General features: G+C 38.0%; 1 protein-coding gene across 6 annotated transcripts in view; it reads left to right on the forward strand.

Annotated features, from left to right (window-relative positions):
* Upf2 (UPF2 regulator of nonsense transcripts homolog (yeast)) overlaps positions 1–13,395 on the forward strand; it is a 105,257-nt gene that overhangs the window by 28,998 nt on the left and 62,864 nt on the right. For all 6 annotated transcript variants that reach the window (XR_001783050.1, XM_006497486.1, XM_006497487.1 and 3 more), the window contains 2 exons: positions 2,548–2,651; positions 7,943–8,028. Coding sequence is in view for 5 of the 6 variants with exons in the window: in XM_006497486.1 (XP_006497549.1) it covers positions 2,548–2,651; positions 7,943–8,028 (190 nt within the window). In the remaining variant the exon portion in view is untranslated. The remainder of the gene's footprint in view (positions 1–2,547; positions 2,652–7,942; positions 8,029–13,395) is intronic.

Below are 13,395 nucleotides of genomic sequence, written 5' to 3' on the forward strand. Positions count from 1 at the left end.
AATCTAACTGATTTTTTTGAGCATGACTACTAAAAAACAGCAACCAACCCCCCTAAATGACCAACAGCTACAAATTTGCCTTTGGGGCTCTTAACATTTTTATTCCCTCTGAAAAGTTCTAAGAATTTCAGATGTCACAGAAACTATCTGCAGCTGACAAAACCATGCCTTTGAGGCAAGTCATAGTCAGCTACTGTGGGCAGTCAAAGCAGCCCCATAGCCTTACACCTGGGGTTAAAACAAAAACATGATATGTCTGTGTTTTTTAAAAGAAACCAAAATTTCAGAATTCTTAATACCTTCACTCATGTGTATTACAAATATTTTAATTATAAATATGTTTAAATATTTTAAAAATGTTTTCCCAACAAGTTGCTTACATTGTTCTGAATATTGTTTTTGTCCTGAATGTTTTAATTCATGTGTGTGTTGGCGTGTATATGGAAATCAGGTGACAACTGGGACTGTCAGTGCCTGCTGTTCACCTTCTTTGTGACAGGGCCTCTTTTTTGTTCTTTGCCTCCTAGGCCAGGCTGCCTGGCCTGTGATTGTGGGGATGGCCCTGTCTCCTCCCATAGGAAGGAACAGTGTGACATGATAGATGTGTGCTACAGTGCCTGGCCTCACATAACGTTTTGAGGAGTTAAACTCAAGCCCTCATACTTGGATCACAAGTACTTAACCTACACTGAGTTGTCTCTCCAGCCTTGAATATTTTAGATCTTTTATTATCATTGTTATGACACTTGCCATAAATGTGTTTGACAGCTACTCTAAAATTGTTGAATTAGAAATGATGAGAATTAAATTGTGTCAGTGTTAATATTATCTGTCTTTTAAACTGAGTTATTTTCTATTTAGTAATAAGAAATACATTTATTGTTTTCTAAATATTTTCTTTTTAGTTAGTTAGTTTGTTTGTTTGTTTATTTATTTTGGTTTTTCGAGACAGGGTTTCTCTGTGTAGCCCTGGCTGTCCTGGAACTCACTTTGTAGACCAGGCTGGCCTCGAACTCAGAAATCCACCTGCGTCTACCTCCCAAGTGCTGGGACTAAAGACGTGCGCCACCACCGCCCATTGTAGTTTATTTTTAAAATCTTATTTTTGCAGTATGAGGGAATCAAATCCAAGGCCAGGCAAGTGCTATACCAATGATCTTGCATCTCCAGCAACTTTTGAGTTTGTTAGCATTTTTTTTCTTTTAAAGACTTTTCTATTTCTTTGTACATGTATGTATCCATGTGAATGCACACTATGCAAATATGTGCAGGTGCCTACAGGGACCAGGAGAGGGTGTTGGGTTCCCTAGAGCTGGAGTTCCAGGTAGTTGTGGGCTGTTTAATGTGCCTTCTGGAAACTGAAGTTCCTGTCCTCTAGTAGAGCAGTGAGTGCTAACTGCTGAGCCATCTTTCCATTCCTTGTTAGGATGTTTAATTAGAAGGATATTTTCTATTAGTATTTATTTCCTCTGTTTACTTCATTTTTTTATATAGAAGTTTTTCTCTTTTATCAGTAAGGAAAAGGGTAGACGTGGCTAGTGAATTCTCTAGACCTAAATCATACCAGCTAATGATATTAAAAGAACAGAGTTTCTTTCACTGCCTGTGCATAAATATCATAGAAGGATTTTAGTTCTATGCTCTGCTTATTCAGTTGGTCCAACAGATGATAGTATGCTGAGCTTTGATAGTGACTACCCTCAAAATTAGGCAGAATGGAGAGGCTTAGTTCTTTAAAGGAAAGAATTGGTAGTGCTGTTAGTTGCAGAACATGAGGAAATAAATGTCAGGCAGATAAAAAGACTAGATTTTTTTATATGCATTTTAATGAGTAGATTTTCTTTACTTTTTTTTTATTCATGTATTATATTTAAGTACACTGTAGCTGTCTTCAGACACTCCAGAAGAGGGAGTCAGATCTCGTTATGGATGGTTGTGAGCCATCATGTAGTTGCTGGGATTTGAACTCCGGACCTTCAGAAGAGCAGTCGGGTGCTCTTACCCACTGAGCCATCTCACCAGCCCGATTTTCTTTACTTTTACTTATTGTGTATGGATGTTTAAGGGTAAAAGTTTATTTATAGCTAGTATCTAAAGTATTATAATGATTTGGTATTATGATATTAGGCATGTCCCCAATATCCCAGGCTTTTAGAACTACCTTACAAAATGTGTTTTCTTGCCTGGAGATGTGTCTCAGTGGTAAAGAGCATTACTGCATAGCTGTAAGGACCAGAGTTTTGATCCCAGGACTTATATATCAAGGTGAACATTGTCTTCATCAGAGATAGGAGGATCGTTGGCACCAGATGGTGTCAGCCTAGCCAAAAGACATGAGTTCCAGGTTCAGGAAGAAACTGGCACTGTCTCGCCTCCACCTGCTCTGACCTTTGCACAGGTGTACAAATCTGCACACATATATGTGCATATACCACACACATATCCTCTAGGTGGTTCATTTCGCAGCTCACTAATAGTTGGATGCTTGTCCTTACAGCCTTCGTTTATTTTTTTGTTTAACCTATCTAAAAACTGATTTCATATTAGAACAAGAAGATGAAGAAGCCAGCACTGGATCTCATCTCAAACTCATAGTAGATGCTTTCCTCCAGCAGCTGCCCAACTGTGTCAACCGAGACCTAATCGACAAGGTATTTTTTTTTCTCTTTTTTTTTTAGTTGATTTTTTGTTTAATTAAATTTGATTTCTTTTAATTAAAATTACATTGTTTCCCTCCCTCTCTCCAACTCCTCTTAATGTTATCATCTCTTACACTCTCAAGTTCCTTGCTTCTCTTTAGTTGCTCCTATTAAATATATGTGTATGCATACAGAAAGTTAGGGGCTTCTTCCAGGTGGAGGATTGCTTCTGATCTCAGCATCCTCAGCTGCCTATAGCTCTTTAGCAAGGTATTCTTATCCTTACATAATTTTACAACAGCACATAGGCTTTGACAAGTCTTACAGTGTCAACTATCAGTGTTTTTTTCAGGCTGTTGCAAACCATTGAACCATTTTTTTCAGGAGTCTTCTGTGAGAATGCAGAGTAAATACAGATAAAATTAGAGCTAGTTGTACATTCTTTGTTTAGAAGTATAGCTCCGGATTCCTGTTGGCCTGACACCTTTCCCCTTCATACAGCGGCCTTCATGTGGTGCTAGATGAGAGTTTATTTTAGATGAGTGCTGTGTAGATTTCCAGTGGCACCTAAGGCAGCCACTCTCTTCATAATATTCAGAGTACCCTGCCTTTTTACTGTTTTGGTGTTTGTAAAGATGGTAGTGAGGAATGTTGCTATCATTGTACATGAATGAAAGCATTAGCACTATTTTATTTACTTTTTAAAGATTTATTTATTTATTATATGTGAGTACACTGTAACTTTCTTCAGACACTCCAGAAGAGGGAGTCAGATCTCATTATAAATGGTTGTGAGCCACCATGTAGTTGCTGGGAATTGAACTCAGGACCTTCGGAAGTGCAGTCAGTGCTCTTAACCTCTGAGCCATCTCTCCAGCCCCAACATTTTATTCTTTACACCTATGAGTTAGAATTTTTAAAATGTTAACTTTCATGTAATATCCTTGCTAATTCTGCACAAGTAAGTGATTTTACTGTATTTCAACTTATACGTCCATATATGTTTTTTTTTTTAATCATTAGATTTTTATTTTGCTTTGTAAGATAGGGCTTTGGTATTTATTTAGCCCAGGCTAACATGGAGCTTGCTGTGTAGACTGAAGCTTGTCTGGAATTTGCAGCCCATTTTATGTGGACATGTATTATTCTAGTTTGCTTCTCTGTTGCTGCGATAAGCATTGACCAAAAAGTTACTTGGGAGGCAAACAATTCCTTTTCATCCTGAAAGCTATTAGTCATTCTCGAGGGAAGTTAGGGCAGGTAGTGCACTGCTGCAGGAACTTGAAGCAGAAGCCATTATTGTCTTGCTCCTGGCTGATGCCCTCCTGCCTAAGGATGATGGGGTATAGGGATCAAGAAGATGCCTCACAGTTGTGCCTCAGGCCTGTTTGATGGAGGCAGTGCCTCATTTGAAGCCTCTTCCCAGCTATGTCAAGGTGACATCTGAGCTAAGCGGTCAGTGTGTGTATCCTTTTCGTCTGACAGAGTGGGGATTTATGTAACGCACTTCTGTCTCAGAACTGTCTCAAGGACATGGCTGGTTTGATAGAGTTGTAGGCTCAACAAGTTGTTTTCATCGTAGACTGCCATTCTATTAGCATAGCCACTTAATTAGCAGAAAGCTTTTGGAAGTTGACAAATTATGTTTGTTACTTCAAGAAAAACAACTAAAAATATTTATTGCCAGAGATGTAATTAGAGTTTCTAAAGCTTGACGGTTCTCTAGTTCTTATTCATGGTATTAGTTCATGGAGGATTTCTATGATGTTAAATGGTGTAATGTAAGACTATCATGTGTATATAAGTTATGCATGGCTGTAAACTGTTGTTTGTTACCTGTGTACATTGCTAAAAATCATGTAAACGGCCATGCAGTGCTGACTGATGTAGTAGCTTCGACACGTGATGGTGCAGCTCCGTCACTCGAGATGGAGGTAGAACTCAGAGTGTAAAGATGGTCACGGCGGTATGTGTATTACAATCTAGTAAAATGCTGGCTCAAAAGGAAAAGAGAATTGTGATCACTGAGAAGAATTTTTTTCCTGGTGTTGGGTTTTGAACCCAGAGCCTTGTACATGCTAGGCAAGTACTCTACCACTGAGTCACCTCACTGACATAAATTAGTTCTTATCTCAATCAGAAATGTTGTATGTATGTGTGAATATTTGTGACCTGTGTTGGTGCCCATGGAAATGAGAAGAGGGAGTCAGAGTCCCTGCATGAAGTCCCTGCATATAGGCAGTGGTTAATGGTGCAAAATGGGCCCTGGGAATGGAACTTGGGTACCTGGGGTTCTCTTCCCTCCCCTCCCCTTTCTCTCTCCTCCCTTTCCTACTCCCTCCCTCCCCCCTCCCTCTCTCCCTCCTCCCCCATCCTCTACTCCCACCCAGGCTTCTTTTCTTTTTCTCCTCCAAGACAGGGTTTCTGTATAGCCCTGGCTGTCTGCAACTCACTTTGTGCCTTGGCTGGCCTCAAATGTACTTGCTTTGTTTTAAACATTTACTTACTGTGTATGTGTAAACACCTTTGTCGTACATCATGTTTAGGGATAAGGTTTGCTTTTCTTCTATAGTGAGGATTCTGGGTGTTGGTAGGTGAGGCTTGGTGGCAAGTGCCTTTACCCTCAGATTCACTAACCACTCTGTATAATAATGAGAAAAAAGTAAGTTTGCTTGATTCTGCCAACTATTCTAATCTTTTGCTTTAATTTTTTTCTTCCTTTAAAAATATTTACTTTAAAAAAAATATATATATTTACTTTTATTTTATGTGTACGGCGTTTTGCCCACATGCCTATCTGCACCATGTGCGTGCCTGGTGCCCACAGAGGCCCAGAACTCACTCACAGATACTTGTTAAGTCTCCTTATGCAAATTGAATCCAGGTAATCTGAAAGAACAGCCAATGCTCTTAATTGCTGAGCCATCTCTGTAGCTTCTCTAATCTTTCTTAAGTAATTAGACACATTTGTGCTCTCTAGTTATTGTGTTATTGTCCTGAAATCTGCTGATGGAGAAATAGGCACAGTCACTGGATGTGGCTTACTCACGTCCAGTCAAATGCACTGTGAGTGTCCTTGGTTCGTACATCGTCTCCTTCACAGGAGGAGATTTGCTTCTGTTTATATGCACTCATAAGCAATTCACTTTTGATGTTTTAGTTTTTCTCATAGTTTATAACTATATGTGTACAAATATATGTATATAAATAAAATTTACCCCAAAGTATTCTCTTAAGTGACTTCTATAAGTAATGCCATTCATTTTCCCCCATGAATTTGATGATCAAAAAATTTGTCTTTGTTCAAAGTAAAACAGTGATTATTGAGCTTTATTTTATTTACTCGAGCATTTGAAACAATTTCTTAAAAAGCTGCTTAGTGTATTGTCATGCAACAAACACATATGACCAACCTTATCCTTATATGGCAGACACTGACTGGCCTGAGATTTACCACTCGGCTCTGGGTCTTGAGTACACAGGTGTGTGCCACCATGCCCAGATTCTTGTTTGTTTGTTTTTGTTTTTCTAAATATTTATTTATTTATTATATGTAAGTACACTGTAGCTGTCTTCAGACACTCCAGAAGAGGGCATCAGATCTCATTATAGATGGTTGTGAGCCACATGTGGTTGCTGGGATTTGAACTCAGGACCTTAGGAAGAGCAGTCGGCGCTCTTAACTGCTGAGCCATCTCACCAGCCCCAGATTCTTGTTTTTTAAAAAATACTCTCAAATATATTAATTCTGGTAGTTTTTCTTTGCAAGTATTTTTATTCATTTTACATAAACCCTGTGTGTACTATATTGACATTCTGTATTTAGCTTCTGATATGTGCAATATTATAAATTTTTTAAATTACATTTATTAATTGTGTAGAGGGGTGCACTAGAGCACTGTTTGAGGTAGTTCAGAGGATAACTTTAAGGGAGTTGATTCTCTTAGTGTGCATTAGGTTTAGGGCATTTAGTTCAGGTTGTCAAGCTCAGTAGAAAGTATCTTATTCTTGTGGCTCATCTTGCCAGCCCCCGTGTAGAACACTTTAACACAGCTTTCTGTGTGTGTCCAACTGGCCTTTGGTAATTATGGTAAGAACAGTCTTATGTAGACCTTTAATCACCATGCATTCAGGAGGCAGAGGCAGGCAGCATTTGATGTCAGGTCTCGTCTACAGGGTGAGTTCCAAGACAGAGGTACACACACAAAAATTACTGCCTTGTCTATTTTTCTTAAATTCATGTAGATAATGCAAGGTAAGTACAGGCATCCCCCCATATTTGCTGGTTCCAGCTCTGTGGATTCCACCAACCACATATAGTAATACATATATGGTTTTAGAGCTTTACTGTAGGAAGGCAGAGAAGGTAAAAGAAAGAGAGGAGCCAGCTATGGCCATGAGGAGAGAAGAGGGGGCGGGGGAGAGCTAGAGATAAGAATGAGAGAGGTGAGAGCTTAAGAGTAGTAAATATTTTTTGGGAAGAAACTGCATCTGTCCTAAACATATACACACTTTCTGTTTAGGTTATCATTACTTAGGCCTATTTATAAAGCATGCATAAATTATAAATTACCGTGTTACTGTCGGGAATCTAGAGATGACTTAAAGTATATGGGAAGATGTACCTAAGTTATATGCAAAAACTGCTATTTTACATAAACAATTTGAGCACCTGTAAATTTACATATTCTGGGAGATTTCTGGAACCAGTCTCTTGTGGATAAGCAGGGGCAACTGTAGCAGCTACACTAATGTTTCTGTTTTCTAGGAACTTTCTAGACTGTAAATCTTTTCTTGTTTTTCTTTTTATGTTTTTATTAGATCTAAGACTTTGATGAAATACTAGTTATATTTTAGTTCCTAAATACTGTGTTTTGGTTGTCCTTATTAGAACTAGTAGCTCTCTTTACTTAGGCTAAGTATTCCTGATGTGACTCAGGGCCTCACACATACTAAGCAAGCATTCTGCTGCTGGATTGTAGCACAGACTCCTTATCCTAGCACTTGTTTATTTGTTTCAGATGTAGATTGGATTTAAAGTTACTTGCCAAATACTCATGGTAGGTTTGAAAGCTACCTTTAAGTTCTGTTCTCAACACAGAGTTGCATTTTTTAAAAAGTAGGAAATGTATATTTTGACTTATCTAGAGAAAAGACTTGTAGGCTTAATGTTATAGTTTGGGATGTACTTTTGTGTCTTAAAATTGTTTTGGGGTATTTAAGAAGAGTTAAAACATTAGATACTTTTAGTAGCTAAGTTAAGGATTTTTTTCTTTTTTAAGAAATTTTTTTTTCCCCTTTAGGCAGCCATGGATTTTTGCATGAACATGAACACAAAGGCAAACAGGAAGAAGTTGGTGCGGGCACTCTTCATAGTTCCTAGGCAGAGGTCAGTATTTGGAATAGTAATCTGTAGTAATGTAAGATTAACATTTTTACTGAGTTATTTCTTTAAAATGACCGCTTGACTTAGTTTTATTAGCTCAACAGGCATTATCATTAGCATATTTTCTAGGACCTTATTAATTTTTGTCTTGTTTTGTCCTGATGGAAGTATTTCTTCTAGTATTTACATGCTATTTTAAGATAAAATATTTAATAATAAAAATCGCTTGCTGTGTGGTGCTCCGTGCTGTAATTCCAACCCTCAGAGGAGGCTGAAGCAGGTGGAGTAAGCATTAGAAGAAGCCTAGGCTGTCTGTGCAGGGAGACTCTTACCTCAGCAAGCCAAGCAGGCTGGGATCAGTGGTATACACACGCCGTAACCTGAGCGCGCTCGGGCCGAGGCACTGGCCCTTCTCTCAGTCCCTATGAGCTTAAGACTAGCCTGGCCTATAGAGCGAGCTCCAGACCAACCAGGCCTCTCCAGTGAGGGCCTTTCTCAAAATGTGAAAATAAGATGAAACAAAACAAAGGAAAAAAAAGAAAGTGGCCAGGTGTGGTGAGACCCATCTTTAATCTTGGCACCCCGAGGCTGAGTCAGACTGCCAGGCTGTAAGGAGGCAGAAGTGTGGAGTTCAGTTCAAGGCCAGCTTGGTCTATGTAGTAATATCCAGGACAGCCAGGGCTATGAAGAGAGAGCCTGGCTCAAAGAACAAACAAATAGAAAAATAAAACAACAGAAATCCTTGAAATAATAAACTTATTAATGGCTAGAAGCAATTGGTTAATTGGTTTATATTTTTCCCCTCTGAGAGGAAAATAAAATAAAATTTGTAAAGTTTTTTTGGAAAAGTTTATATTTTGTATAGATATGATGGTAAGTGTTAGTATATGTAACTCTTAAGCGTAAATGAAAATTTTCCTGTTGTTTGAGCTATAATGTTAGAGAAGAGATATCCTGCATAGACATTTCACTCACCAAAATTGAAAGCTACATTAATGATGGTGTTGTTAGTAACTCAAGATACTCAGTTACATAACACAGAGAATTTGGATGCTGTTATTGTAATTAAAAATCTCTACCTGTACCTTTTAGAACTATTCAGACTTTTACCTAGATCTGAAGGAAGTCCATTTTTGTGATTGGATTATTCTTTTATGAAACATCTTAAATATTGAGGCTAGCCTTGGAACTCTATATGACCCAGTCTGCCTCAAAGTTGGGTTTTTCCTGCTTTAAACTTCTCAACAGTAAAATTATGGGCATGGCCGCTGTGCCTGCTCATTCCTGCTCAGTAAAAATTACCAAGTTTGTTGGGACTTGCGATAATTCAGTGGTTATAAGGACTTGTTCTTCAGAGGGGGACCCAGGTTTGATTCCCAGCAGTTACATGTATGGTAGCTTATAATGTCTGTAACTCCAGTTTCAGTGGACTTAATCTAATGCTTTATTGTGCCATGACATTGGTGGGCACTAGGTATACATGTGGTACATATACATACATGTACTCAAAATACTCATGCATGTTGAATCGAATAAAATAAATAAATCTGAAATGATAGTTTACAGTATGGTTAAGATTGGTTCTTGCTTCCAAAAAAGATAAGAATTTTATTGAAGATTTTCTAGTTCATTGATACATAGAGTAGAGCTACTTTAGTACTGCTAAAAGTTTTTCAGTGAAATCAAATCTTTACTTAAACTTTTATCTTTTTTTTTTAAAGATTTATTTATTTATTTATTATATGTAAGTACATTGTAGCTGTCTTCAGACACTCCAGAAGAGGGGGTCAGATCTTGTTACGGATGGTTATGAGCCACCATGTGGTTGCTGGGATTTGAACTCTGCACCTTCTGAAGAGCAGTCGGGTGCTCTAACCCACTGAGCCATCTCACCAGCCCCAACTTTTATCTTTATTATGGGTTATGGGCATTTTGATGGCATGTATATAGCTGTATTATATGTGCCTCTGCTGCCCATCTGGGCCTGAGAGGCAGTTGGATCTCTTGGAACTGGAGTTGGACATAGTGCTGAGCTGCCTTAGATGGGTGCAAGGAATCGAACCCATGTCCTTAACCAATGCTGTTAACCTCTGAGCTCTCTCTCTAGCCACTCTTTAAAATCTTTCTCAGCCGTGTAAATATGAACATTTTTATTTCAATTTTAATAGGTGGAGAGAGAAGGAATACTAATACAGTGAGATGATATAATTTAGAAAGATGACTTTATGTTGTCTACGGCCATAACATTTGAAGTCATATACTTTTATCAAATCTAAGGTGCTACTGATTTTGTACCATTACTTATGTATAAGTAAGAGAAAAATGTCAAATATTAAGGCTTTACTTGAGGTTCTGCTTTCATACAAATGAAAATAGAGATAATATATACACCTTGAATTGAAGAAAATGCAACTATTCTCCCCCAATGTCTTGGATTGCTTTAAAAATCTATATACATATATAATTTCATATTCCTGATCTATTTTGTGTTTGGGTGTACGTGTCCACATTCACATGCTTGGTACAGTGCCCATGTAGCAATCAGAAGACAACCAGAGAGTTGGTTTTCTCCTTCTACTATATAGGTCCTGGGGATTGAACTTGGGGACAAATACCTTTTCCATTAAAGTTCTCGTGCCAACCCACTTGAACTAATTTTCAGGTGATTTTACCTTATAGGAAGGAATGCTTGCTTTTATGCTTTCTTCATGTGTTTTTGTTTGAAGGTGTGTATCAATAATTATTTAGACTTATTTTTATAATATAACAGTAAGTTAGTGTACAAAATAAAAATGTTATTTAACAAAAGAAACCATGCTGTAATGTGGTTTACCTATAAAAGACCAACTTCTTTTTCAGTATTCTGATGCCTCCACCCAAATCTGAGAAAGAAAAAGATCCTTAAGCACCCATTTATTTACCTGAGTGCAGAGGGTGAGGCTCAAGTTCATGTTTGTGCAGCAGGCACTTTACCAAGTGAGCTGACTCCCAAGTTCTATTGTCTGTTCTTTTAGAACTAAATTTATCTGTAAAACCCTGGGTAGAAAGTTACAGTAGTTCAGTTCTGTTAGAAACGCAGACTTGAAAATAGGGGGCACTTATGAGTTTAGAGTAGCATTCTTAACCTGTGGGTGGAAACTCCTTTAAGGGTCTAATGACCTTTTCACAGGGGTTGCCTAAGACTATCCAAAAATAGATATTTACATTATGATTCACAACAGTAGCAAAACTACACTTAGGAAGTTGCAATGAAAATAATTTTCTGGTTGGGGAACATCACAACACGAGGAACTGTGTTAAAGGGCCACAGCATTAGGAAGGCTGAGAGCCACTGGTTTAGAGGAAAGAAAAAAATATGAAAGAAAGAAAACTGGGCATGGTGCTATAAGCTTGTAATCCCAGCACTTGAGAGAGAAAAAGCCTGGAGGAGCAGAAGTTAGGATCATCCGCAGATGCTTAGACTGTCCAGGCCTGAGATACTAAACTCCCGTCTCAAAACCTTTTTTTAAAACATTGTGTCACATCTTAAACTCTGAGAACTGGACTTCATTGTCTAATATTACCTTAAATGTTTAATATAATAGTTTAAGTTGGTTACTTAAACATTGAAAGATGAAAGTATATTCTAAAATCTAATCATTAAATAATTAATTAGTGGTCAGCTATATGTTGTAACTATTACAAAAGATACAATATAATAGTTAACACATTGATTTCATTTTTGTATGTGTATAGAGCTTAAAATGTACAGGGAAGATGGATGGATAATTCTTAGCTTCATCACCAAGAAGAAAAGAAAGCCGGGCGTGGGGGCGCACGCCTTTAATCCCAGCACTCGGAAGGCAGGGGCAGGCAGATTTCTGAGTTCGAGGCCAGCCTGGTCTACAAAGTGAGTTCCAGGACAGCCAGGGCTATATAGAGGAACCCTGTCTCAAAAACCCAAACCAAACCAAAAAAAAAAAAAAAAAAAAAAAAAAAACAGGAAGAAGAGAAAAGCCTTTGAAGTAGAGAACAAGTGGAATTTGAAGATTTAGTCTGGGGCAACTAACTAGAGAAGGCTCTATGAAACAAGAGTTGTGTAGTTGGAATGCCAAGGATTCTATACAAGGATGAGCAGGAAGCAAGTCTAGGGAGACAGCAGTCTGTGTACAGAGACTGGAAAGAACGTGGCCTCAAGCCGTAGCACAGCACAATCCCTATCTTGAAATCCTGCCTATATATGAAGGATACTGTGTTGTTGTATATTGTAAGCTGCAGGAGGAGGCCGTATTTGCTACTTTATCTCTAGCACTTACCACAATGCCTGACATCAGAAGTTGATAAAATTATATGACATGTTTAATGCCCTTTTTTATGCAGTTTGTGTTTGTTTTCAGATTCAATCTTAATTCCTCTTGTAAAGTCCTGGTGTGTATAGAGTGATTCTATAGAGTGACCTGCTAAATACTCTGTCTTCTTCACCCCTGGGATTGGAGTTTTTTCTACCATATGAGATATATATATATATATATATATTGGGAATGGTGACTTACCTTGTAAGCCTTAGTACAGTAGCTGTAAGCAGAACAGCTGTTCTTATTTCCCTGTGTAAATGTAATGCTCTTTAGGGTCCTTCTGGCATGTCTTCATGGAAGAAATCAGGTTCATTATGTTCCAGTTGTTGACTTGCTGCCTGTATTGTCATCAGACTGTAAAAACAATCAGCTTTTTAGGAGACAGGACAAGAGTTTGGATTTTGTACATTTCTAATACTAAGACGTGGTTTTGAACTAACTGTACATTGCTGGGTTTTGTAGCTTATAAGCCTTTAAGCCTAGAACTTGAGAGGCTGAGACAGAAGGTTTGCTCCAAGTTTGAGGCTAACCTCAGATATACAGTTAACTTAAGACTACCTTGGGTCAGAGGGCAAGATCCTGTCTCAGAATGAAAACCAAACCAAAACAAAATGCTTTGTTTTAAAATATTTGAACTGGTTTTATATGCTATTTAAAAAATAAGTTACATTCTCAAAACAAAGTGCCAGGGGTCTTTTAGTAAAAAAGTATCCCTCGTCCATTCACCCACTTTCCATGACTGCTCGTGGAAAACCACTGTCTTGATTCTTACTTGTATCCTCAGGTTTCTTTTGCATATACAAGAAAAACAAATATAGGTTCTTCCAACCTCTTATGTATGTCTTTCTTCTCAGTATGAAAAGCTTTCCCTTGTTCATTCTTCGAAGACCGCAGTGTTTCTCTTTACGAATATACCATATTTAACCATTTCAGGCTTCCCAGCCTTTTCCTGTGATTGACAAAGCTATATTTGTACTTCCTTTTGTCTTCTTGATTATATTAGTTAGTGGTTTATTAGTTTTGGTCTTTTTCCTAC

Source organism: Mus musculus, chromosome 2, assembly GCF_000001635.26.
Source record: "Mus musculus strain C57BL/6J chromosome 2, GRCm38.p6 C57BL/6J".
Taxonomy (NCBI): domain Eukaryota; kingdom Metazoa; phylum Chordata; class Mammalia; order Rodentia; family Muridae; genus Mus; species Mus musculus.